Source organism: Colletes gigas, unplaced genomic scaffold (genome assembly GCF_013123115.1).
Source record: "Colletes gigas isolate AHSC1104 unplaced genomic scaffold, ASM1312311v1 Colletes_gigas_Sc00001, whole genome shotgun sequence".
Classification (NCBI taxonomy): Eukaryota; Metazoa; Arthropoda; class Insecta; order Hymenoptera; family Colletidae; genus Colletes; species Colletes gigas.
In genome coordinates, this window is record NW_025106630.1 from 3,652,313 (window position 1) to 3,676,146 (window position 23,834).

Consider the following 23,834-nt stretch of genomic DNA (forward strand, 5'->3'; position numbering starts at 1 on the left):
GTCAATTGAATTCCGATTCTTCAAATACTTGCGAATAAATAGAACTGAATTACTGATTAATCACTAAAATTACAATTATACCTTTACTTTGATATAAACTATGTTTTCGTAGAAAGTATACAGATTTTACCATGTATAATTCCGGGGTTTTCATCGATCATAAAATTTGCTTAAACGCGGTAAACTTGGAAATAAAATGCTCAGAAAATTTGCAACGTAACAAACATAATCTTAAATACTTCTTCAATATAATCTGCATTAAATAACGTTTGTTTCTCCTTCCCATATCTTTACTTCGATTTGCCAGCAATGACACACTTTTCCAAATATATGTATTTACAAAACGAACTATACAAGTTAAAAAAAAAAAAATGATATCGGCGACGAGAAATATTCGAATACTCTGATATGCATAATATCCGCAATAAACAGCGTTCTCTGACAAATACAAAGGGATTAAACGATAGATCGTTTTAAAGTATTTTACAAACATTACTTGTACACGACTTTGTTCAACCAAATAATGTCTTACAGCCGACCGGTGTCGTTGGCAGTGATTTTCACATTTCTGAAAACTACGCGCCTATCAAAAGTAATTTACACGGTATGCTGCTGCAAATAATATCGCTAATAAACACGAATGATCGACGTGCAATCGCTAAAAAGCAATACCGTTCGAATAGCGCAACTCAGCGTAGTCTAAAGGGACCGTGAGAACCACGAAAACGCGTCGATCGCGAAGAGATCAATAATCTGTTCATACACCTATAGTTACAGTCTTCAGCTACAGATTCCGAAAAAAACTTTTCCTATTCCCTCTGGAGTCTGACTTCGGGAATCGGAAGAGTTTACGGAATGCCGCGAGGAATTCGACGGAACAGCTCTCGCCATTTTGAGAGCCTCGGTTCCCGCGGCTCCTCACATTTGATACATGTCGACCAGCAAACGAGATATGGGGATCTCGCCTATGGTCTCGTGGAAAAACAAACGCTCGACCGTCTTCGAAGAGACGGATTTCATGTAACCGACCAGATACATTAGCGTCCCGCTTCTACCCGGTTGCTGTAGATAATGAGACGTCGCGTAATCCCCTAAAATGCACTGGGCCTGGTCTTGCAACATTCTGACCGACTCGATGGCCTGCAGACCCTCCGTTTCTGCGAACAAATTTCATTCGTGTCGTTTTGGAATCGAAAACACTGGCACAACAACTCCTAATTGCCATCCCTAGGTTGACTAAAAAAGACGGGCGACTAATAATACAAATAACCGGTAATAAAGTATAGGAATTATTATCTAAATAATATATGGTCGATGGTCGAGGACCACCAGTGGTAGAAGATTAAAAAAAAAATATCATTGGAAATTGTTTACTCCGCTTTAACTGGTGATAACAGTATTTGCAATGATTTTAATTCTTCTGTGGTCGTTCGTGTAATTTTAATGCTTCTTCTATGGGAGGATCGTACTCGATATAATTTTGTTTGCAAAATGTTCATTAGAAATCACCTGGAGTGAAGAGCGCAACTGCTTTCATGCATCCACATTCGCCGACGTCGGGCGTGAGTTGTCTAAAACGGCATATTATGGACTGAAACATACGTACACGGTACAGTGAAGTGATTTCTGTGTTCTTTGAGTCAGCTTTCGTCGATCTTAAATAACTAGATGCGAATTTAGAATAGAATTATTTCGAGTGTGTCGATTGTCGTTCAACGGGGAAAGGAAAGATTTGTTATTTGTTGTTTCGTTTAAATCATGTAACAGACACTTAGGATCACCTGAATGGTAATAAAATCTTGGTTCGTGGAGGCCTCGTCTTTTGGCAATCTTCCTCGTATTTGTTCGTTCTCCAGAAACCTGATATCAGTCCAGGATATGAACCACTGAGCGAGATGCAGGAGGAATAGTTGCGTCCAGGATCTTTCCAACAATAATAATTGATCGTTCTTTGGAAGCGCCAGGAAAGGTGGCAAAGATCGAACCCACTTCACGGCCATGAACAATAGCCGAGCAGTTGTTTCCTGAAACGTGCAAACGAATTTTCTTCTTCGCGCGATGTCGTCCCAATGTTCTTATTTTTAAATTTCCGATCAAACACAGACGCAATATACTAGTTTCTATAGCGGAAGTTACTTCGTTTCTTCTTAAATTAAGTGACTACTTATCTACTATCAGAAGCTGAAGATAACTACAAGAAGTCAGATTACGAATTAATTTAAAATTTGTATTCATTATTCGTGGACAAAATTAAAAAATGAAAGGTATTGATTCAATGAATGTTGGTGCATGAGTGTTATAGTGTTCGTACGCGTGTGTGTGTATCGTTTGAAAGAAAAAGTATCGATAAAGTATCGTGCTCTCTCGTCGTTTCTATTTCAGTTTAGTAGCAATTCGAATACTCTCTGAACCATATCCCATCCTTCGTAAATATTTGATCACTGGACGGATCGTGAAATTTTTCTAAATGTTTTATACAGTTTTCGTTACCTGTAACAGTTCCCGAATAGGAGTAAGATTTTGTAATGTCCCCGTCGAATTGTGACTGGTTTCTGTTTGCTCCAGGGAATATTCGGATTCCGGTTGTAGTCGTGCATTCCATGCGAGTTCCTTGTAAATGGGAAATTGAAAATAGTTTTTACTTGCGTGGGGCGTACAAAAATTGCAAAAGCGTGTAGAGATTTGGGAATTAATTTGTAACCGCGTTCGACGCGTGATCTCGCAAACCAGATACGTCGAGCCATCGACAGGAATTTGCGTTTCGCGCAAAAATGTGTCTCGCGTTTGTTTTTAGAAAATCTCATTAACCCGTTAAATCGGTTATAATTAAAAAGTGTAATCGTTTCATTTTACGTTTACGATTAGTAAGTTAATCGTGTTCGATTATTGCGTTCGAATTGATTCCTGTTGGTCATGATTATTAATTACTCGTTAATTACAATCGTTGATCGGGAGCTTGATCGCATTTTGACAAATTCTGGTATCGGTAAACTGCACGTGATGATATCGAGAACAGCTTCATTGCCCGACGAAATAAATAAGCGATTCGATTAAAAATTCGTTTCGTACGCTGTCGTCGTAATTTGGCCGGAAGCTGGCCGCAAACGGAAACCGGAAAATGCGACGAGATCGTCCGGGGGATCGCTCAGTTTCGGTCCATTGTGTGGAAAGTGGGTTTGCTGGGTTGCCGTTGTAAAGTTTGCAAAGGGGAAACACTGGGTCGAGTAAATTGAGCTGAATTACTTACCTGACACTTCTCGGCGGACATTAGTATCTGAAGAAGGGATGGTTGCGGTGCCAGGGTGACGGTTGGGTGTGCCGAATAGAGGGTCGTGGTCGAAGGAGAATGCGACAGAGCCAGCGGTACAGGGGATTGAGAGTCCTCCGGTGGTTTCTGCACCAGACCCACTGGTCGTGGATAAGGCGTAAACCTCTGGTCGCACCGGAACCTCCTGCTGCCATTACGATTTCATTAATCCTCGAAGTTACCAACCAAAGATCGAAATAAACATCCAACATTGACAAAAAACAATTTGCCCAGAGCTTAGAACCTTCGTTCAAAAGAATATTCTTAAGGCATTGTTATGAGAGAGCGTGTTTTTAGATGTCTTTTTTGTCAAATACAGTTTCTAACGCGAACGTTACCCACCTATGAGGCGATAGAATATAGCTGGAGCTAGATCTTAATCGATCGTTGTGTATCGGTGATCCAATCGGCGATTGTTTGTCCGAGTGCATCGAATGAGGCTTTGGTTTCCTCGGGCCACGTTCATGTTGCACTGCTAAACATCAGTCATGACGAATTTATATTATCTTTATATTAACGGTAATTATTGCAAAATTTTTCATTCTCAATCTGTTTTAAATAGTGACACGGCTTAGAAGGGTGCACCATTTTGACGATCTGTAATAACGTGTCAATTCTGAGCTTTCTTTTCAAAATAAATCATAGAATAAACGACTAAGAAATATTATGTGCAAATGTAATTTCTTGTCGGTTAAATACTGAATAACTTCGATAGGGGACATTTTTTTGTCAGACTATGGAAAGTGACTGAAAAATCGTGCATCACCCTGTATACGAATAGTGTAAAATCCCATTTTTATGAACACTCGTATGTAGCTTAGTAATAGTAGATACTCGAGATACTTTTCGAGATATAATCAGGAGTGATCTCTTAATGGAGGAGTACCGTCTTCAGTAGCTCTATTGATGCCACCCCTGGTGCTTAATAGGGGGAGAAAAGAAGCTCGTGCGGGATTGAATTCGAGGGTTGTCGATTCTCCTGAATATACAACTCGTAATTAGGTCTAAATTAAGCGTCAACAAAAAAATTAAAGGCCTGACACGATCGGCGAGTTTACAAAAATATTGTTCGACGACAAATACATTACTTTATATCTGAATATTTCCTGATATTTCCAAGTTTGCTAAACGTCAGATTAGATAAAATATACATATACAGAGTGTTCAGCCAACCCTGGGAAAAATTTTAATGGGAAATTCTAGAGGCCAAAATAAGAGGAATGTTAAGAATACTAATTTGTTGATTGAGGTTTCGTTAAAAAGTTATTAACGTTTAAAGTTCCGTCTATAGAACGGAAATCTACGAGTAGACCTTACATTCAATGTATTTCTTCGGTCCATTCACCAAAAATGATTTTAATTGACTCCTGCAATCAAAAATAATTTTTCCAGAATGATTTGAAATCTTTTAATTTTGTCGACTTTGTCCACCTAATCGAATTTTTTTCTGGAAAGTGCGTAGGAATTCGGGGGTATGTATATTCACCAAAAATGATTGTAATTGACCCCCGCAACTGAAAATAATTTTTCCAGAACGATTTGAAATTTTTTAATTTTGTCGAAAAATTTAGACACCTGTCCATTATCCTTATAAATTCGTTTCTCATTTTTAATAAATTTGTTTGACGCCCTACAGAAAACTTGTCTAATACTTTTTTGTAGGTACCCATGGGCTCTACTTCAGAAAAAAATTTCATTGAAATATTTTCACTATTTTAGGAGTTGTCGCTGATGGAAAATTGGACCATTTTTATGGAGTTTTTCTCACTTTACGGGGTTAAGGAACAGGTTTCCGAATATTCTTAGAATTTCTACATATTCTTCACCAAAATACGCGTTGTTTGCACTTTGAAACATTAAAATCCTCCAATCCGTTCAGAAGTTATGGCGTATTAAAAATACGCATGAAATTTCAGGGAAACATATCAATGTATGGTCAGACATTAGATTTTCGGTAAGGAATTTTTTTCTCGAAATTGCGTAGGAATTCGGGGGTATGTGTATTGACCAAAAATGATTGTAATTGACCCCTGGAACTAAAAATAATTTTTCCAGAACGATTTGAAAAAATTTGTTTGCCCCGAAAAATGTAGGCAAATACTCGAATTTTTTTCTCAAAAGTGTGCAGGAATTCGGGGATATGTCTATTCACCAAAAATGATTGTAATTGACCCCTGCAACCGAAAATAATTTTTTCAGAATGATATGACATTTTTTAGTAACTTTTTAACGAAGCCTCGATCAAGAAATTGATATTCTTGATTTTCGTGTTACTCTGGCCTCTAGAATTAAAATTGTTCCCAGAGGTGGTCGAACACCCTGCATACACAGTATTTCCTTATAAACGTATTCCATACAGGCGGAACTACGCTTTCCCCTCGTGTTTTATCCCCACGTTCGTCCTCCCATTGAAAAGTCTTGGAAATCAAGGTACTCGGCGTCGTCGAGCCACTGGTTCGCCTCATTTGCGCGAAAAACGACGCGATCAAGCCGTTCCCCTCCGCCTTGGAGGCGACCAATTCAGCCGCGACGATCGGGAATCACAAATCATCCCTTAATAGTCCCGCGGCCGGGCGTTTTCCTATTAATATCGTCCGAGAACTTAACGGTGGGAGCGAAAAAGTCCGGGGCAACCTGCGCGGAATTGAGTTTCGGGGGGTGGAACGGCCTGGTTCGAGATGTACGAGCTGTATTTTTCCCGTTGAGGGGGGCGGAACGGGCGGCAAGGTAGGTCGAGGAGGCCGAAGGGTGGTGTTGAATTCACCGGGTGGAGAAACGCGGGAGGGTGAACCGTGCGGTGGCTGGCCGAGCGTCAGCTTCCACGTGTCTCGTCGACAAGACATCGCGAGAACGGGGCGCAGACGAAGACAGGGTCTCGCGTAGACACGGGGCATACACGTTGAAATATGTAGAGGGTGTGTGGATGTACGTTGCCAGGGGTCAGAGGGAGAGAGAGAGAAAGAGAATGGAACTGCAACTGGGTGGCAAGCACATCATCATTAATGAGGCTGAGCGGATAGCAGCCGTGGATTCCCACGTTCGCACTGGCGTCGCAATATCTGCGCTTTATCCAGCCTCTCGCCGGCATTGGCGGCGTAAGGATCCCTCTTCGAGCCTTTGACGACGGTATCGCGTGCGTACAACGGGGAAACGATGCCCAGAAAGAGGTTAGAGCTCAACGGGGAGCGCTCGTTTCGTGTTTTCAGAGTAATTAATGCTCGATAGTCGGTCTCGTTTAAAGTCACCCGGCGAATCTCGAACCCGTTGATTAAAGCGATTACGGGATCAGTGCTACGGTGAACTCTGTAGAATTAACCGTTCCCGGAAGTAGTTTGGGTCGATTCGATGAGAGACTCCTTGATACTGATATCCGGTCAAATATCCTTGAACATGTTATTATCACGTAAATTATGCTCGCGTTGGCCCTTGTATCTTCCGTAATTTCGCTTGAATTGAAAATTAAAATTTCCGAACGTTCATTAGGAAGGAATGGAGCGTTTCGTACGCGCGCAATACGATAACGCCGGGTGCAATCAGCTCGAAAAATAAGGCGAGGGAAATTCGCTACGGGTATGTTTGGTTTATCAACTAAATTGGCCGTGCATCGAAACAGGTACAAATATTATTATTTTCCGAGTGTAATAACTGTTTTTTCACCGGGAGTATATCCTGCTGGAGGAAAAAAACAGCGAACGGCGCGTGCTTGTTTACTCTGTAAGCAAACTTCCTCGCATCGTGCACGCAGTCGAGATATTAGAATGTGGAAATTCATTTTTAAAAGCTTTCGGTGTGTTTTCTTTCTCTCCCCCGCGAGCGCGGTTTTTATCGGTCTTTAAAACGAACAATAACTTGTGGAAACAGGTGAACATTCGTTGAACGTTTAAATAATACGTAAGATACTGCGTCGCTCGATGTTTCGCAAACGTTCGATACGCGTCGTTAATAAAATACAGAAGATTTCCAACGCGGCAGTTCTCGGTTTCGTGAAGCGAAATCGGATGTACCTTAAAGGAGCCTCGCGATAACATCAAAGGAAGAGTATCGTTGGAAAAATTTAATTCGACGTCTTCCTGTTTTGCGATTTAGACGAGAAAAATCATATTTCACCTTAAAAATGCATAAATGCTTAAAAACAAGTTTATAAACGATTATTAACACATTTAACATTAATTTTGCTTAATAATTTTTATATTATTTTATGTTAAATGAAAATTAAATTATTTAAATAAAGAAAAAAAGGGAATGTATTATGAAAGTTTCACTGCTGCATGATATTTTGAATTATATAATGTATGTGAATAATGAAGAAAATAGGAATAATAAGAATAGGATTCGCTAACTTTAAAGTTATATTATTAAAAAATTAGCAAAAAGTAGCAGCTGATTTTCAGAGAAACCAGAGTTCCAATCTGATAATTGCATACTAAAATTGGTTCTTTTTGATTACCTGCATTTAAAATAATAATAAATTTTGATCAATTGTTTTTATTCCAAAATAAAGTGTGTACCTTCCTGTGCGAGATTTATACAAATCGGTGTAATATCATTATTTTCTAGAAGGAGAAATATGAACTGGAAAAACAGATTTCCAAGAAAAATTAATCTATTTAAACAATTTCTAAGGATAAATAATGTTTCAAACGAAGATTCTCAAGGATTTACAAACTTAATGACACTCGAAGTAAAATGATTGAAGATGGTAAAAAATGAGACTTTTTCGCGTCTAAATCGTCGTTTTCGAACACTGTGCGTCAACCAATTTTAAGATACATATTTAGAATCGAAAATCATTTGGGAAAAGGTTCACGCCGCGAAAATTGATAAATAATTCCCCGCGGATAATAAAAAGATGCTTTTGCATATCCATTTTCCTCGTATACAATTCATATTTATGCTTTGCCACGTTTCATTTATATTATAGCTGCAATACACGAACACTGGCGTGAAGATAAATCGTTCAGTATAAAATTTTCTGAATCGACGACGATATCCCAGGATTCGCGATACGAGTAATTTCTTATGAAATTGCTAGTTTCTACTCTTCGTTTAACACTATATGTCAGATGTCAGATTCCATATTTAAAATTGCAGAACGCGTAAATATTATTTTTCAACAACTTATGTTGAATTTGTTTGATGCGATGGCATGAATACATATTCTAATTAAAAGAAAAATCGTATTTTAAGGTAATCGTCAACATAAAAGGTATCAATAAATATACGTGCGATCAATGCCCGTAAATCTAGTGTTAAAAAAACCCGTAAACAATCGGATAAAATTAAAGCGAGACAACGAATCGTAAAATAAGTCGTTTCTTTGCTGAAAACGTTAAACTCAATACGAAACGCGTTCTTTGTTTCGCGGTTCGGCTTGCTATTCTTTCAAAAATTACGCAGCCCCATAAAAGGTAGCGGCGCGCAAGGATCCGCGGACAAAGGACGGTCCTCTTCGAGGAACGAAAATCCCCAATTTCATCCCCGATGTCCGCGTCTCGGGCGGATTCCGCCGCCGGCGAGCGTATATACGGTTCCTCTTAATTCGCCGGAACAATTTTTCGCCGGGCGTAAAGGGCTTAAGGGGACGATTTTCGAGTACGTGCGTACTCGCGATCCGGACGTCGAATGGACGCGGGGATTAGGATCGCATGCGCTGGAATGGACCGCGCCCTGTTCCCTTTTCATCCGCCCTCTCCTTTTCTCTTTAACCGTTGTGTCTCTCTCGCTCGTGCGTACATCCCTGGTAACATCCAGTGCACACAGAAGCCACGAGCCACCGTAATACTCGCGTGCCACGTGTGGTCCACAATGCGAGTTCCCACAGTTGAGTGGCGTCCGGGCTATACACGCGATACGCGGCCAGGTTAGGCTACGCGTTTTGTCATTCGCGACGGGGGAAGAGCGAGAACGCCCGGTCGTAGGCCACGACACCGACGAAGCAGGAAAATCCTGCTCGACAGAGAGAGACGAGGGACACTCGAGTGGCCAATAAGGGGTGGCGGTGGCCGAGCGGCTCGTCCGGAGGAAAAGGAGCAACAGAAAGTGTACTTTGCATCTCGTTGTTTGAAAAGATTATGTAACGATTTGGGGCAAATTCGATTCGGATGCCTGGGATCCACGATATTTCTGAATGCTTTTTATTCGATGGAACACCACCGACTGTAATAAGTTTTCATCGATGTAGCAGTTGTATAAAATTTATTGGCATTTTTGAAAAATTTTAATGGGAGATTCTGGAGGCCAAAAGAAGACGAAAATCTAGAATACCGATTTGTTGATCGAGGCTTCGTTAAAAAGTTATTAACGTTTAAAGTTCCGCATGTAGAACGGCAGTCTGCGATAGTGGTTCTCACTCGGTATGGGAAACTCTACTTACTGACGTATCGACTGCGTTACAGTTTTCTGAGTGAGAACCACAGCTGTTCGCAGATTGCCGTTCTACAGGCGGAACTTTAAACGTTAATAACTTTGTAACGAGGTCTCCATCAACAAATTGGTATTCTTGATTTTCGTTTTATTTTGGTCTCTAGAATCTGTGATTAAAAAAATAAAGGGTTAAATCACTCGAATCGCTAAAATATATAACGTTATCGAATTTGAGTGTCACATGTTTCAACAGATGGAACTGCTAAACGGTTTGATTGTTCTTTGCTATATTTCACACACGTCATCACACACTGTGCAATAACGCGTACAAGTTGTTGGAAATTATTATAAACATTCAAGTTCTGTTGCCTGATTTTTCGAGGAATCATGCGATCTAACTCCGTTAGACTTTTTTCTATGGGGGGTTTTTTAAAAAGCAGAGTTTATGGCAATAAACCACAAACGATCGACGAGCTAAAAAACAATATTATAGCCGCCATTAATGAAATAGAATTATGTAATAGTGTAATAGAAAATTGGGTAAAACGAGTTGGGTAAAACAAAAAAAACCTGAAATATATCAAATAGTTTGTTTTATTTCCATTTGAAGATGTAATCTCGGCAATCAAAGATGCAGAACCGAGAAGAAAAATTCTTAAAGGGAAAACGAGAACCTTGAAGGAAATCGATTTAAGCCGTCCAAAAAGGAGATGACGAGCGCACGCGAGCAACTAACAAAAGTAAAATGGCGAAAAACAGAGCGAAACGCGGAACAGTAAAAAACCAAGCGGATAAGGAAGCAAGTGTACAAGTGACAGAAATAGCAGGGGGAGGAGGACACGGGATGCACGTAACGGCGAGAGGAACGAAATTTGACGGTGTATTGGAGCGTGTGTGGGCGCGATCGTGCGTGGGGTCGACGCTCACACGGGCCATGGATCACGGGGCTCACACTCTCTATCCTGCTAAACGGTAAACCGATCTGTGAACATTTCAGCAGTCAGCGATCTCGAAGGCTAATCCTCGAGTGAGTGGGGTTGATACATCGACTACCACCACCATCGGGGCCACCATCACCACCGCCGACGCCTTCACCACCATCGCCGTCGCCATCAACGTTTTCCGTGCCGATTGGAGGGGTCGAATTCGCGATCCGTGTGTTGGCCTCGCGTGTAGGACGCGCCCGTACACGTGTTACCACTCCAAAGAGATTCATATGGAGCTGCTGTGTGTACACTGACGGGGACGAGTGTGTAGTTGAACGGGGGTTGGAAAGGGTACCGACCCCATGAACCTGTTTCCTGCCTTCTGGAAAATGCCGCGCCTGTTGCGGCGCAAGGTCGTCTCGTCAACACAGCGAAAAGTTTGCTGGGGTGTTTAACGGACTCCGAATTTTATGTATTCGGTACAGTATGTGCTATTAGTGATTTCATTAGAAACGTTTGTTACTGTAAACGATAGTAGAGCAAAGTCTAAAGCGGTACCCCCAAGAGACTTTTGCTTTTTGTGAATCTCAATTTTTACCAAATTGGTAAATGGAAATCAACTTTCCTTTGAAGTATTTAAAAAATAATGAACTAATGACATATATTAAACAATTATTAGTTTAAACTTGTGGAGGATCGCAGCGGCCCCAATAATCCACTTAAGGGTTAAACGAAGCTATAAGAAATTCAAGTCAAAATTTTGTTACTGCTACAATTTGGTCTGAACCCTTTGCATCTATGGTTTAGGTTTATTTGATTTTAAGACACAAGTATATTTTAGTACAAAACTAACATGAAAAATTGCCTATTTAAAGTTAAAAGTGAGCTTTGGGCTCAAAATCTTTCCAACGAAAAACCCATTTCCTTACATAATAAATTTCAATATAAAACTGAGAGAAAGTAATAGACGAGCTGTAATCAGAATTACTGCGTCTCGAGTGTAATACGTAGATACGATTCGTGTTAGCGGAACCCGATCCGTTGTCTCTTCCGGAAATTGTAGTCCGATTCACGATGCGAGTAGGTATGTATGTTATGCAGATTAACGGGAGGGTTAGCGCATGTGACATGTCACATATGTTTAAATGAGATGACCGTTTCATGGATTGTCCGACAGGATTATGCATTTAGCAGAACTGACCTTGAGGTTCTTACAAGGGAAGGACACGAGCTGTCCGACGTCGATTTTAACGCGCTTTTGCAGAATGATAATAGACGTAAAATATTAGATGTAAATACTCGACATAATCAGAGACAGTTGTAAGTTAGCTTTATTCGCAAGATGTCTCGTAAAATTTAATACTCATTCGTAAGTTTTCGTGTATCATTGATGTTGCAATACTGTAGCAATTAGGAGAATTGCCTTCACCAGGTGTAATGACGCTCACACACTACAGTGAATCGTTTGTAAGATGACATAGTCCCACTCTTTTGTCCAGGACACGTGTACATTGTTTTCTATTGCACTTTTGCCTATCGAAACTTTTTAAAATTTGCTGCACACGCCTCGTAGTTATTAGTAACTCTAATCCAGTGGATTTTCACTCCCCTTTCCGCAATCCTCGTCAATGACCAACGCTGCCTCTTCATAAATTTTTAATTTCCACCTTAAATTAATTTTGTTTGCAATTTTCCGAGTAGAACACCCCCTATCTTATAGAAATATATAAAACCCCAACGATTCCACCCCTCTAGGCGACGGGTCGTTCGATCCAAACAAACATAAGCAAGGGGATGATTCTGTTGTTTACTATTTATTTATTTTATTTAATGCCTGATAGGCTTAGGATGACCTCCAGTTTACGAGTCTGCTTCTTCCATTCAGCGAGCTGTAATTGCCCCTGCATTCTTAACACATTGACTGCCACGTCACCCACATATGGGTGACACGACTTTTCACCAAGGAGTTCAAAAAATTAATTCCCAAGATTGGATGTAAAAGAAAATGAAGCTAGGTAGGGCCCTTGAATTTTAACGAGTCTGTGAAAATAAATTCCATGACAAATTCTTGGTATGCTAGTTTCCAATTGTCTAAAAACAAAATTTAATTTTCCTTTTAATTTGAGGGGTTTGGTCTGGCAGTCAACGTGTTAATCATTTACTGTGCAATTTATAATCTAGTTTATCAGGACTAAAAATTGTCACTTGAAAGTAGGAACCACTGAACTCGCGTATCGTATCGAACCCTTAGCTTGAACTGCCCTGGGGGGTTAGTTGCAATTGCACAAAACAGCGCCATTAATCGGCGGGATTCCTCTTAAACGCGATCAGCTCGCGAATAGGAACGACGCGTCCCCCTCGATGCATAAGCTCGTAGATGTAATTCTCGCAGTTATGTGAACCGTATCCGTGGTGCAGCTCCTACGGGCGTTAGTATGACAGGTGACGATCAAAGCCCAGCTTAGCGCAACGACTCGTTCCGTCCACACAGATCGTGCCCCGCCGCAAGAGGGAGACCGTACGGGGGCTGGTTCTGTCTTCCTCTTTTCTCCGCTGTGTCAGCCTGCCTCCGCGCGTTTCCATGCCTCTGTTCCCATCTCTCTTCCAGGACCCGCTTTACAGTTTACCGTTTATGTGGATGGATTGATGCTGCCGGCCGCGTGTACGGCACGCCTCGCTTCGTTGCGTTACCAGCCGTCCACTCCCACGCAACACCCTTCCATCATTCTCGCCCCTGTTCTATGGTTTTCGCCGTGTCTATCTTTCCTCGCCGTGCCCGTGGTCTACGAGACCGCGTTGACCGAAACCGTAACGCCGTAGGCTCGATTCTTCTCGCCAGTTTCCTTTTCGATGGACGGAAAAGAGGGTTGAACGTTACAGGGTGATCCCTGGCGTTGGAAAACTAGTCAAAATTCAATTTTTACGAATTTTTGGAAGCTCGATATGCTCTCCTGGCATTTCTAGGATTAACAAGACACTGACTTTCCTTCTTGAATTGGGAAAAAGTGGGTTGAATGCTACGTTCATCAGTGGCGTTAGAAAACTGACCAAAATACAATCTTAAACAATCTATGAAGAGTCAACATGTTCCTCTGGTATTTCTAGGAATTATAACACACGGACAGTCAGGCAATTCTTCCATCTTGGATTGGAAAAAGGGGGTTGAATGCTGCGTTGGACCCTTGCGTTGAGAAACTGACCAAAAGTCAATTTTTCAAAAGAATTTATGTATTATAATATCCTTTTAAGAATGTTTGGATCCTACGTTTGACCCTTGCGTTGAGAAGCTGGCCAAAATTCAATTTTTCGAAAGAATTTATATATTATTATATATTTTAAAAAATTTTTGGAGGCTTGATATGCTCCCCTCGTGTTTCTAGGAATAATAAAACACAGCCAGTTAAACAATCTTTGCATCTTGGATTGGGAAAAAGGGGGTTGAATGCTACGTTGATACCTGGCGTTGAAAAAACTGACCAAAATTCAAATTTTTGAAGGAATTAATACACTATAATATATTTTTAAGAATTTTGAAAAGTCAACATACATCACCGGTATTTCTAAGGTTAATAAAACACGGACAGTTAAGTAATCTCTCCATTTTGAATTGGAAAAGGAGGTTGAACGCTACGTTGGCCCCTGTGTACCATATTTTTAAGAATTCTTGAAAAGTCAACATGCTTTCTCCCTAGTATTTTTAGAGCTAATAAGACACTGACAGCCAGGCAATCTTATCCAGCAGATTATTCGAATTTCGATCGAGCATAGTTATGGCGCGGTTTAATGTGATTTCAATGATTTTCTTCCCCGTCGTCGCGGAAAGCGATTCTGCAAATGATAGGAAGGTGGAGTCCGAAGTATTGGAAATAATCCCGATTTTCTACCGGCGAAAGGGGCAAACACAGGGCGGCGTCGGTTTAATTCCGGTTCAGAGTACTTTCGTACTTTCCAGAAAGGGTGGCTTCGAATTATGAACGGAAACAAAGAGATTTAAACTTCGAAGTTGCGAGCCGCGATCGATTGGGCATGAAACGAGACGAAGTTTGCGGATCGAAAGGTCTCGCCCGATTTGAATGTGTACACTGGAAATGATGTTGACCGTGCAGGGAGTACCGGAGGGGTTTATTATTTCGTCTTGACAAGTCAAGACTTGGCCTACGGGTTCCTCGTTGCTTAAAGTTGCTTAAAAAATTTACGAGTCGTGTACCACGCGACAAATTCTACTTCAAAGATGCAACCTTCGCCCAAAAACTTTATTTCTCGCGTGGTTTGCGAATTAAAACGATCGAATAGAAGGCGAACGAACATCTGGGGGTTAATTCCCATCCCTTAAAGTGAATTTCACAGCTAGAAAAGACGCGTTAGTTCAATCTTTCGCAATTTTTAAATTTCCAAGGTCCGTGTCTCGCAAGACCCCGCGCGTTTTAGGAGGATAGGAGCTAAAAAGTTCCTCGAGGACCCCGGAAACCATCGACTCGAAGAAACGTTTGGCGGTTGAATCCTCTCTTTCCCTTTACAAGTTACAAATCCGTCGCGGTAAGCCGCTTTGTAATCTTCTGATATCGTTTAACGCCATATTTCGCAAAATATACGGGGCCTCGGAGTCGCGCGAGGCATTTCGGCGGCAAGGTAGACGGGCAGAGCAAATGACACAGAGAGGGATGAATTTCCGTTGAACGTGGAGGGTGCTGGTACAGGCTGGTGTGAGGGGTTAGAGATCTCCGGGTTGTCAGGCGGTGGGTGATTGCGTGCCTGCGGCGGCGCTTCGCGAAGCACCGCGTACATAATATATACCACTTACCCAGTGGTCACCTACGCTTTATGGCCTCCTCACAACGTTACTCGATACCTTCACGCTTAACCTTTCAACTATGGCGAGGCTGGCCCCTCAGTTGTACAGGATAATTCGTAAATGTTATATTTCAAATGATGAATCCACATATCGACACTGGGGTGACAGTCAGTTACTTAGGCTGAGACAGTCAGGAAAATTAATTTGGATAGAGTTCGTGCACAAAAATAAGAAGCAAATTGTAGATTGTACAGTTTACATTGGTCCAAAATCAAAATTTTCGTTTTACAGAGTATTCGGTGTTTCACTATAGAGAAGTACCTAACACTGCAAATATCAGAGATCATTGTTCCCGAAGTGGATAAATCAAAAAGAATTAAGAACTATGGTTCGTTCTTCTTCTTTCTATTCATTTCTGTCTCATAACCGTCTTTCCTTTTCATAAACCTGTACTAGTTTCACTTCATCCCTTACATTTGTATCATTTGGGCATCGCTCTTCCACGGCCATCATCGAATATAATTACGTTTCTCGGTCGAATATCGTCTGAAAAATGATCTCGATTCGAACGAATCGAAGCTCCTTCTAACGATTTCTATCGCGACGTCCAACAATTACATCCCTCGAAAATTACCTGCGTCGTTCCTTTCATCCGCCGCCATAGCCAGCGTCGTAGAACCGACCCCTTCGTGTGCAGGATTCATCCCCGTTGATTATCTTCGCGAACTACCGCTAATTTCCAGGAAAGCAGCGGCAACCGGGGAAAGCGTTTCGTAACTAGCATGTACTGGCGCGTTTACGTGGATGATGACCGTGAGAGGGAGAGGGACACGACAAACGCGAGAGGGAGAAGCACGCTTCACCCCGTGTGGAGTCTCCTTAACGTTAGGAAGCTCTGCCACTAATTGAATCTCCTCTCTTACTCGCGTCTGAAGCCTCAGCAACCGCTGGGAACCGGAGCACCCGTCCTGCATTAAGCACCCCCGACACCCTGGGCACCCTCATCCCCATCGAGCGGTCTGGTCCGCCCCTGGCTGCTTTTCTCTTTCGATATGTACCTCTGCCTCGCGTCCTTCTCGCTCCGCCTTGCTCTCTACCTTCCTTTGAATATGTTTCGTCTCTCTTTATCTTTCTTCTTCGTTCTCCTTCATCTTCTTGTTATTTGCTTCTGCCTCGTTCGTACCAGCCTTTCTTTTCACCTGGATACTCTTATTTTTCAGCTACCTTACCAACAAGAACGATACAACTTTCGATTGTCGGTAGCCGCCATATTTGTTTCTCGCGTGACGTTTAACAGAATTCTTGAAGGGAACATGTTTCTAGGAATCCACGTTACAATCGATAAACAATATTATTCTAGCGATTCTAAAGTTTAATATTAATAACAACTCCGACGAAATTTAATCGTAAAGAACGCAGTGTTCGAAGAAACAATCTCCCGATTCGCTCGTATATAATGCACGATTAAATCGAATACGATTTATCGTTATATTTTGTCGACGCTTAATTTTATACCGAAGTCGATATACCGAGCAAGAATCGCTTATAAATGTGCCCGAGTATTCGGTTGAAATATCAAACCAGGATTACGTGTATATAGTCGTGTACTTCTCGATATCAAATCGGATTTGCCGTGCCACGCAAAATACAACTCTAAATCGATACCTCGATGAAACGGTTCCAATAACAAAACGGGAAACTTCGAGCCGTCCTCGATTCGTTTTAAAGTACCATTACGGGGATTTCTTTGCGCGCGATGCATCCAGTCGTCGGAACGGTGAAACGAATAATGCCCGTTCATTACTGTTTAATTGCGATTCGTTCGTTCGTAATTTCGGAGGCAACACGATGTTTACGGAGCACCGTACAAGAAAAACGATAAAATTTACAGCAAATAGACGTTTAATTACTATTCGGGCTGCGATCGGGGACATAATGTAATGCCGCATCGAAAGGAGATTACGAGTTTTCGAGCGATTAATTAATTAAATGGAAATGGTTGGCAACGTTTATCGAAGAGCGTGTACGCTACCGATCGAAAGTTTTTGGCACGCCGTCAACGTTCGCGTTTCGCGGAGAAACGCCTGGTAAAACGCGAACTATTTTACTTTTGAACGTATCTGTATTTTCGGTTTATTTTGTTCGAACGGGAAACAATAAATTAAATTATTTTATAAATCCTCCGTATAATAATTTTGTCGAGTCTTCATACGTCCATGTTGTATAAGAGTCACCAATAGCGATCGTTTGCTATTATATCTCAGTTTGTATGACAAACAAGCGACTGTATTGCGTTGGAATTGACAATACGTCACGCGTGTAATAGAATAGGAATTGACATGTGGTTTACTGGTTTATCGTACTATGGACTATGGACGATTAGAGAAGATTGTAACAAGTACGCGAAATGCAATGTTAATTTTTGTAAATGCGAATTTATTCTCAAGCTTGTTGAGAATGATCCTAAAACGTCTAATCGAAAAGTCAAGAGTGTAAGTTTCCTTTTAATTTCCTTTTTATTAACGTTCGTGTAGTATATTCGTTTCATTATTTTTTGCGCGTATCGCAAGAAACGGTCGAGGGGGACGAAGTTACGATCAAGTGAGAGATCGTGAAAAAGCGAAACGTGGCATGATTCTGCAAAATTATTATTAAGTCCTCACATTCGATGTGCTTCTCTCGATGTGTCTCACACCGTCGATTAATATAGACACGTAGAGAAAACTGAACTACTTCAGACGAATCTATTAGCCGTCATCGTTAAAGATAATCAAAATAAATGTTTACGAAAAATTGGGAGCTACATATTTTCATTAAATTAATAAAACTTGCACAATTTCTCTTTTCAATCTTGAAAACCTTCTTGATGTTAAAACTGATAAAAATAGACAAATTGGAAAATAAAGAATGCGATCGTACTAATAATTAATCGAAGGCAAAGTCTAAAATGGAAATAGATTTCAATATTTCTCCGTGTGATAAACTGGATATTCGTTTCAAGGGAGGACACGTGAAACCAATAACAAACAGACTATTTCAACTTGATTGCTGTTTCGCTGGGCCCACGTTTGCTTAGAGGGTTTGTCTGACCAACAGCCAAAGTCACTTCTTCGCGGTGTATTTGTGGCTCGAACACCTTTGATCCACGAAACCGTAAGGGTAAAATTATCTTATTCTGTCGTTCGACGTGTCCACTGCCCGATTTTCTGGTCATCTTAATTCCTATCAAGTTGATACTCTGATTACAATTGACACGATACGATCGCGTGTAACGACACCGACAGTTGTTATTCGGTTTAAAGATTCACGATCACGTATCGTGACAAACATGTTCAGCACTTCGATCGACATTGTTTCCGACGATCAGTGTTCCGCGCGATAATTTATGTAATTTTTATCACTTACCGTCCCTGTTCATGTTAGCTGCAAAACACTTAGCAAGACGGCAAGCACGGCATTGGTTCCTACGCGTCTTGTCAATGGGGCAGCGCCCTTTCTTAGCACCCTGTTCCTTGCAAATGTATTCTCGTCTGTTGTGAATGCTCCTCTTGAAAAATCCTGAGCAACCTGAGGATCAATGAGATCGTGTGCGTAACGTTGTGAAAATTCGCGTTAAACTTTTGTACATTCTTGTATAGGTACGATTAGTAGTAAAATACGCGGACAAAGTTTGACCAACAGTAATGCCTAATTATATTTAATCGGTAAATAATAAAATGTGAATTTGTCCAGTTGAGTTCAGAGAGAAAACGACTATGGTGTTCCGGTCAGAAATATTGCCCCATCGCATTTAAAAGAGTCAAATTTCAAACTTCAAACTTCAAACTGCTCTGCCACCACTAGTTTGTCGAGATTAGCTGAACGGTCACGTTGGTTTATACGCCCACAAACTAGAAATGCAAATAAAGCGTCGGAACAATGCGAGACGTGCGATCCGTTTGCAAAAATCACCAACAACGACTGCTTGCAATTCGTGCAAACGACAACAATAAACACGTGAAATTATGTGATTCGAATAGAATGAAAGGAATAGTTTTGTAGCTGATCGTGTTCACTGGCAAACGATAAATAATGTTGGAAAATAAATTCTGCGTCCGTCTGAAGCGACGATCGTATATTATTTATTCTATTTTTGTATCGGTGTCACGTGTGAATTTAATATTGGTTCAATTTCGCGCAAGTTTGCTTCGAATTAAAAAATTTCACACGCATGAGACACGTGTCCCCTTCTTTACGATTCGGTTAAGTATTATCAATTAATTTACTGTATTATTTCGAGTTAAAAAGATGAATCTTGACGCCGTCGGGCGAATCGTAAAAAAAGAACATAGATTTAATGTCCGTAATGAATTATTTTCTTTTCCACTAGCATTCCACGACTATTGTGAAATTTAATGTCCAAGCATCTACGCCGTCAGTGAAATTGTTTACCAGTTCTGTCTATCAATTTATTTGCCAGTTAAGAGTTTAATTCTTCTGAGACTTGCATTCAGAAATAAAAAAACGGTGTGGGTATTATTACGTTTGTCTTGAATCTGGTATCCGGTTGTTTGTCACGAACAAAAGTCTACTAAAATATTTTTAAAAACGAAATCATAATTGAAAAGGAATTGTAATCAACGAATCTGTTATTTATTATAAGATTTCCAAGGAAGATTAAAGTATAGAAGAGATTAGTAATTACCGTCGCAACTGTAGATGCCGTAGTGTTTTCCGGAGCTACGATCACCGCATACATTACACAGTATATCAAGTAATCTGTCTCCTGCAACAGAAATTGACTTTACGGTTAGGTCAATTGGCAAACGAAAATAAAATGTCTTACGTCAATAACATGGTCTTTCAGAAATAGATGTATTCACCGAAATAAGATCACGTACAATCGGAAAGGAAAGCGCATCAATTGACCAAATGTGGTAATATATATATCGTTTTACAGAACTTTATTTATATTGACTTTTCGCTAGAACTAAACGAATTATTTTTATTCTTCGATAATCAATAAATTTTCGCTTCGTTACGCAACAAGAATTAAAGAAAGTGTTGCAGCAAACACTTACAGTAGAAATGGCTTGCAATTGTCGGACACGGAAACATGCTACTTTTAAAATTATTTTAAAAGAAAAAATACGATGCACTATTAGATTTCCTTTGGTCTGACACAAAAAGGATAAATCGGTACGTGATTAAACATTTTCTATATACATCGAGTTAAAGTCAAGCACGTTGTAACAAAAAATGAAATAAAATGAATTCTTCGCAAAACATATTCCATATGCACATATAACAGCAAAAGTTACAGAATTTTTCTATGTGAAACGACGAATCAGTATAATAAAACAAATTCGTTGATTACCACGCCAGTAGTAGGAAATGGATTTATCTGCGCGTCTGACTTAACAAGAGAAGCACTACTTCATTCCATACTTGACAACCATTTAAATGAAATAATCTTCTTTTTTACACAAATTTCATCGCGATTATCCTAAAGTTATTCTACACAAACTCACAGCATTCAGATATACAGTTAAACGTTTCATTTTGCCATATAAATGCTGTTCTTACATGGTACAGTAAACCCCAGGAATTTTACTTTATCAGAGATCAAGTGATCTGATGATATATAAGTTTAGCAATTACAGTTATTTGACACACGTTAAGCAAACAGAAACACACTAAATTAAATAATGCACTTTAAAAATTATATTTGATCGACAATTATGTACGTAAACGTTTCGTATCGGGCATGGAAATAACAGACCTAGGCTAGTTAAATCGCTAGATTTAACCCTTTTAGCGTCTGTTTGATGAAGATAGCGAGTGTGGTAAATGTACGTAAATAAATAACAATTACTGCAGATAGCATAACTATACCACTACTCCAGGGTGTGTATAAGAAGCTTGAGGAACGTCTTAAACCGTGCAAAGTCACTGATGGATGTAATATCAAACTACTTTTAATCAGACGATAAATATCACTTATGGATTCGATATAATTTTTCTGTCAATCGTGAGAATAGATGGGAGCTTTACGAATGCCCTGTATCTCCGTAGAGGGAACACAGGGAACTTAAAAACGCGAGAAGCCGGTGGAAAGAGGCGTCCGTTTTAGAAAGCGAAGCGGACTGCAAGAAGAACTCGAGCTTTAATCTGTTCTCTCCCTTTTCGAAGGAACCCTAATCGCCCTAATGATCCGCGGTAAGAAAAACACGGCCATGCTTAAGCCAACCAAAGCTTCCGTTTCTGGCCTGGGGAACCAACCACCTTCTTCTCACACCCAAAAACCTACCAACCTAACCCGATCAGACGAGTTATTTCAACCCCAACAGATTACCTCCTTCGACGTTTGAACGCACACCTGCACGCTATTGTCTTATATCCTATATGTCGATTAGGTATAAATGGCTTCGACAGCCAATGAGAGTTATATCCTAAGATTCGAAACCAAAGCGAACGATTTCCTAGCACGCGTTGAAGACGACATAAAAATTTTACTTTTGTTATCTTCTATCGAATGTTTGAGAGATCTATAGGTAAAAGTAATCGTATTGGACGGTTGTCCTGGGATTACGACTGTGATTATGCAATTGCAGGTATTTAAAGGACCGGGGAGAAAGTTCGTGAAAGAATGCAATCATTGAAAATATTTGCAAATGGGTAAAGTTCATCGAACAGGATTGTGAATCAAATAGGTTGAATTTAATTTTTCCTAAAGATTTTAAGATTATATAGTATTCACAGATAACAGACAAATGTCCAGAGTTATCGAAATTTAACGAGTGGACGGAACTAAAACGCTTGCATTACTAGAATCGAAAATTAATCTCGCGGAGTTTTTGTACGCCTCTAGTAACAGAACGTGCTCCGAATTTTTTATGATGAAGGGGGGTGCGCTACTTCAGAAACAACGAACCAAAATCAAACATTCACTATCGTCCACATATCAGACACAAACATATTTGCAGTATCTCTGAAGCATATCCATTATCAAGCTCTTACAAAACGCATCAAAAATTTCGCAACGCTTATTGTCAAAAAACCCCGCATAATTTCACACAAAAGCTAAAAACTTATATTCGATCCGATCGCGTGCGAGCAACGTAAAACAAAATCCCCCGAAAATATTCAAAAACCAAACGCAAAGAAAAACGACACAAAACCGAACGAAAAAAGGAAGAAAAAATAAACTCGCCGGAAACAACGTTCGAACGATTCGATTCGAGCACACCCGCGAGGACGTATGTACGTGGGAGCGTACAGGTCTATCGAGTCACAATCGATGTACGAAAATCGGAGGCAAAAAAGAAAAAAAAAACAATAGAGATAGTAACTGCAAACAAACGAGGCAAATTAAAGAAAAGAAACGTCGGTCACTGTACACTGAGCACGTGCCCGAGGAGGGGGTGGTTCGCCACCCCTGCGTATCGGTGGCAATATAAGCAAGAGGCGCGCCTTATCGAACTGACCTGTGCCCATCCTTCGCGGCTGATCAAAAGTCGAGCATCCCCAGACGGACAACGGGGCTGGTGGTCGTTCCGACACGACGCCGAGGGAGTCGCGCGAAGTCCCGAAGCGTTCTCCGTGACGGGGTGGCTTCGAGCCTCGGTGTACCTACTCATCTCGGCCGGGAAGGGCGTACCCGCGACCGTGCTCGTGTTGGTGGCCGTGTAGGTGTATGCACGATGCGTCTGTCCGCCCGCGTACGCACATACAGGGGCTGCTGCCCGACTGGCTGTCGGAATTACCTATCTCTCCTGACCGTGGCCATACTACGTGGAATCACGGGTCGTTCTTCAGCACGCTCGACGTGACGATGGGGGCAGAGGGGCAGCTGGGGTGGTCTCGGCCGTGTGGGCGACGCCTAACACACGTACAGAACTTCCTAAACGGCCACGAGTCGGCGTAGCTGTGACTTCGATGTGCGGCTAGCGATGGCGTCGATCCTCTCGTGTTCTCCCTGCGAAGTCTGGTAGAACCGGATCTGGACAATGACAGGTAAATGCAGTACAGGGGGTGACTCTACGTGAAAAAGATAAATAAAAAATGAAGGATAGGATTTGTTTGCTCGGGGCTCCCACGACGAGGAATCAACTTTGAATAATCGTTCGACACGTCTGACCATTGTTGGTTGTTTCTACTTGGACCGATATTCAGAGTCGATTTTCTCGACAATGAAGCCTTGCAAGAGAAATTCCTATTCTTTTTTTGCGTAGAATCACCCCCGATATTAGGGCTGCTTGTGTATCGAAGACTTACAGAATTTAAAGGTATTCTTCCGTGAAACTGTACCGAGAATTCCAACAGCCTGATTTTCTGGATCAGGATGAATCTGAGGTCGAAGCCATCGCTGCGCGCAGCTTTGGTCAGGCTATCGCGCGATGTACACCGCTTCCGTCGGTGTGGCTGGTACGTTGGCCTAGAAGTGTTGGGTGGCATAGACGAGGAG

General features: G+C 41.1%; 1 protein-coding gene across 1 annotated transcript; it reads right to left on the reverse strand.

Annotated features, from left to right (window-relative positions):
- Positions 1 to 918: 918 nt before the first annotated feature.
- On the reverse strand, positions 919 to 22,876 carry LOC122395225 (protein dissatisfaction-like). Its single transcript, XM_043392649.1, has 9 exons — positions 22,855 to 22,876; positions 20,073 to 20,153; positions 18,794 to 18,955; positions 3,650 to 3,782; positions 3,248 to 3,452; positions 2,491 to 2,610; positions 1,782 to 2,024; positions 1,510 to 1,591; positions 919 to 1,157 (listed from the first exon to the last, which is right to left on the reverse strand). The coding sequence occupies exons 1-9, from the start codon at positions 22,862 to 22,864 to the stop codon at positions 919 to 921; spliced, it is 1,275 nt and encodes a 424-aa protein (XP_043248584.1). The 5' UTR covers positions 22,865 to 22,876.
- Between the last annotated feature and the right edge of the window lie 958 nt (positions 22,877 to 23,834).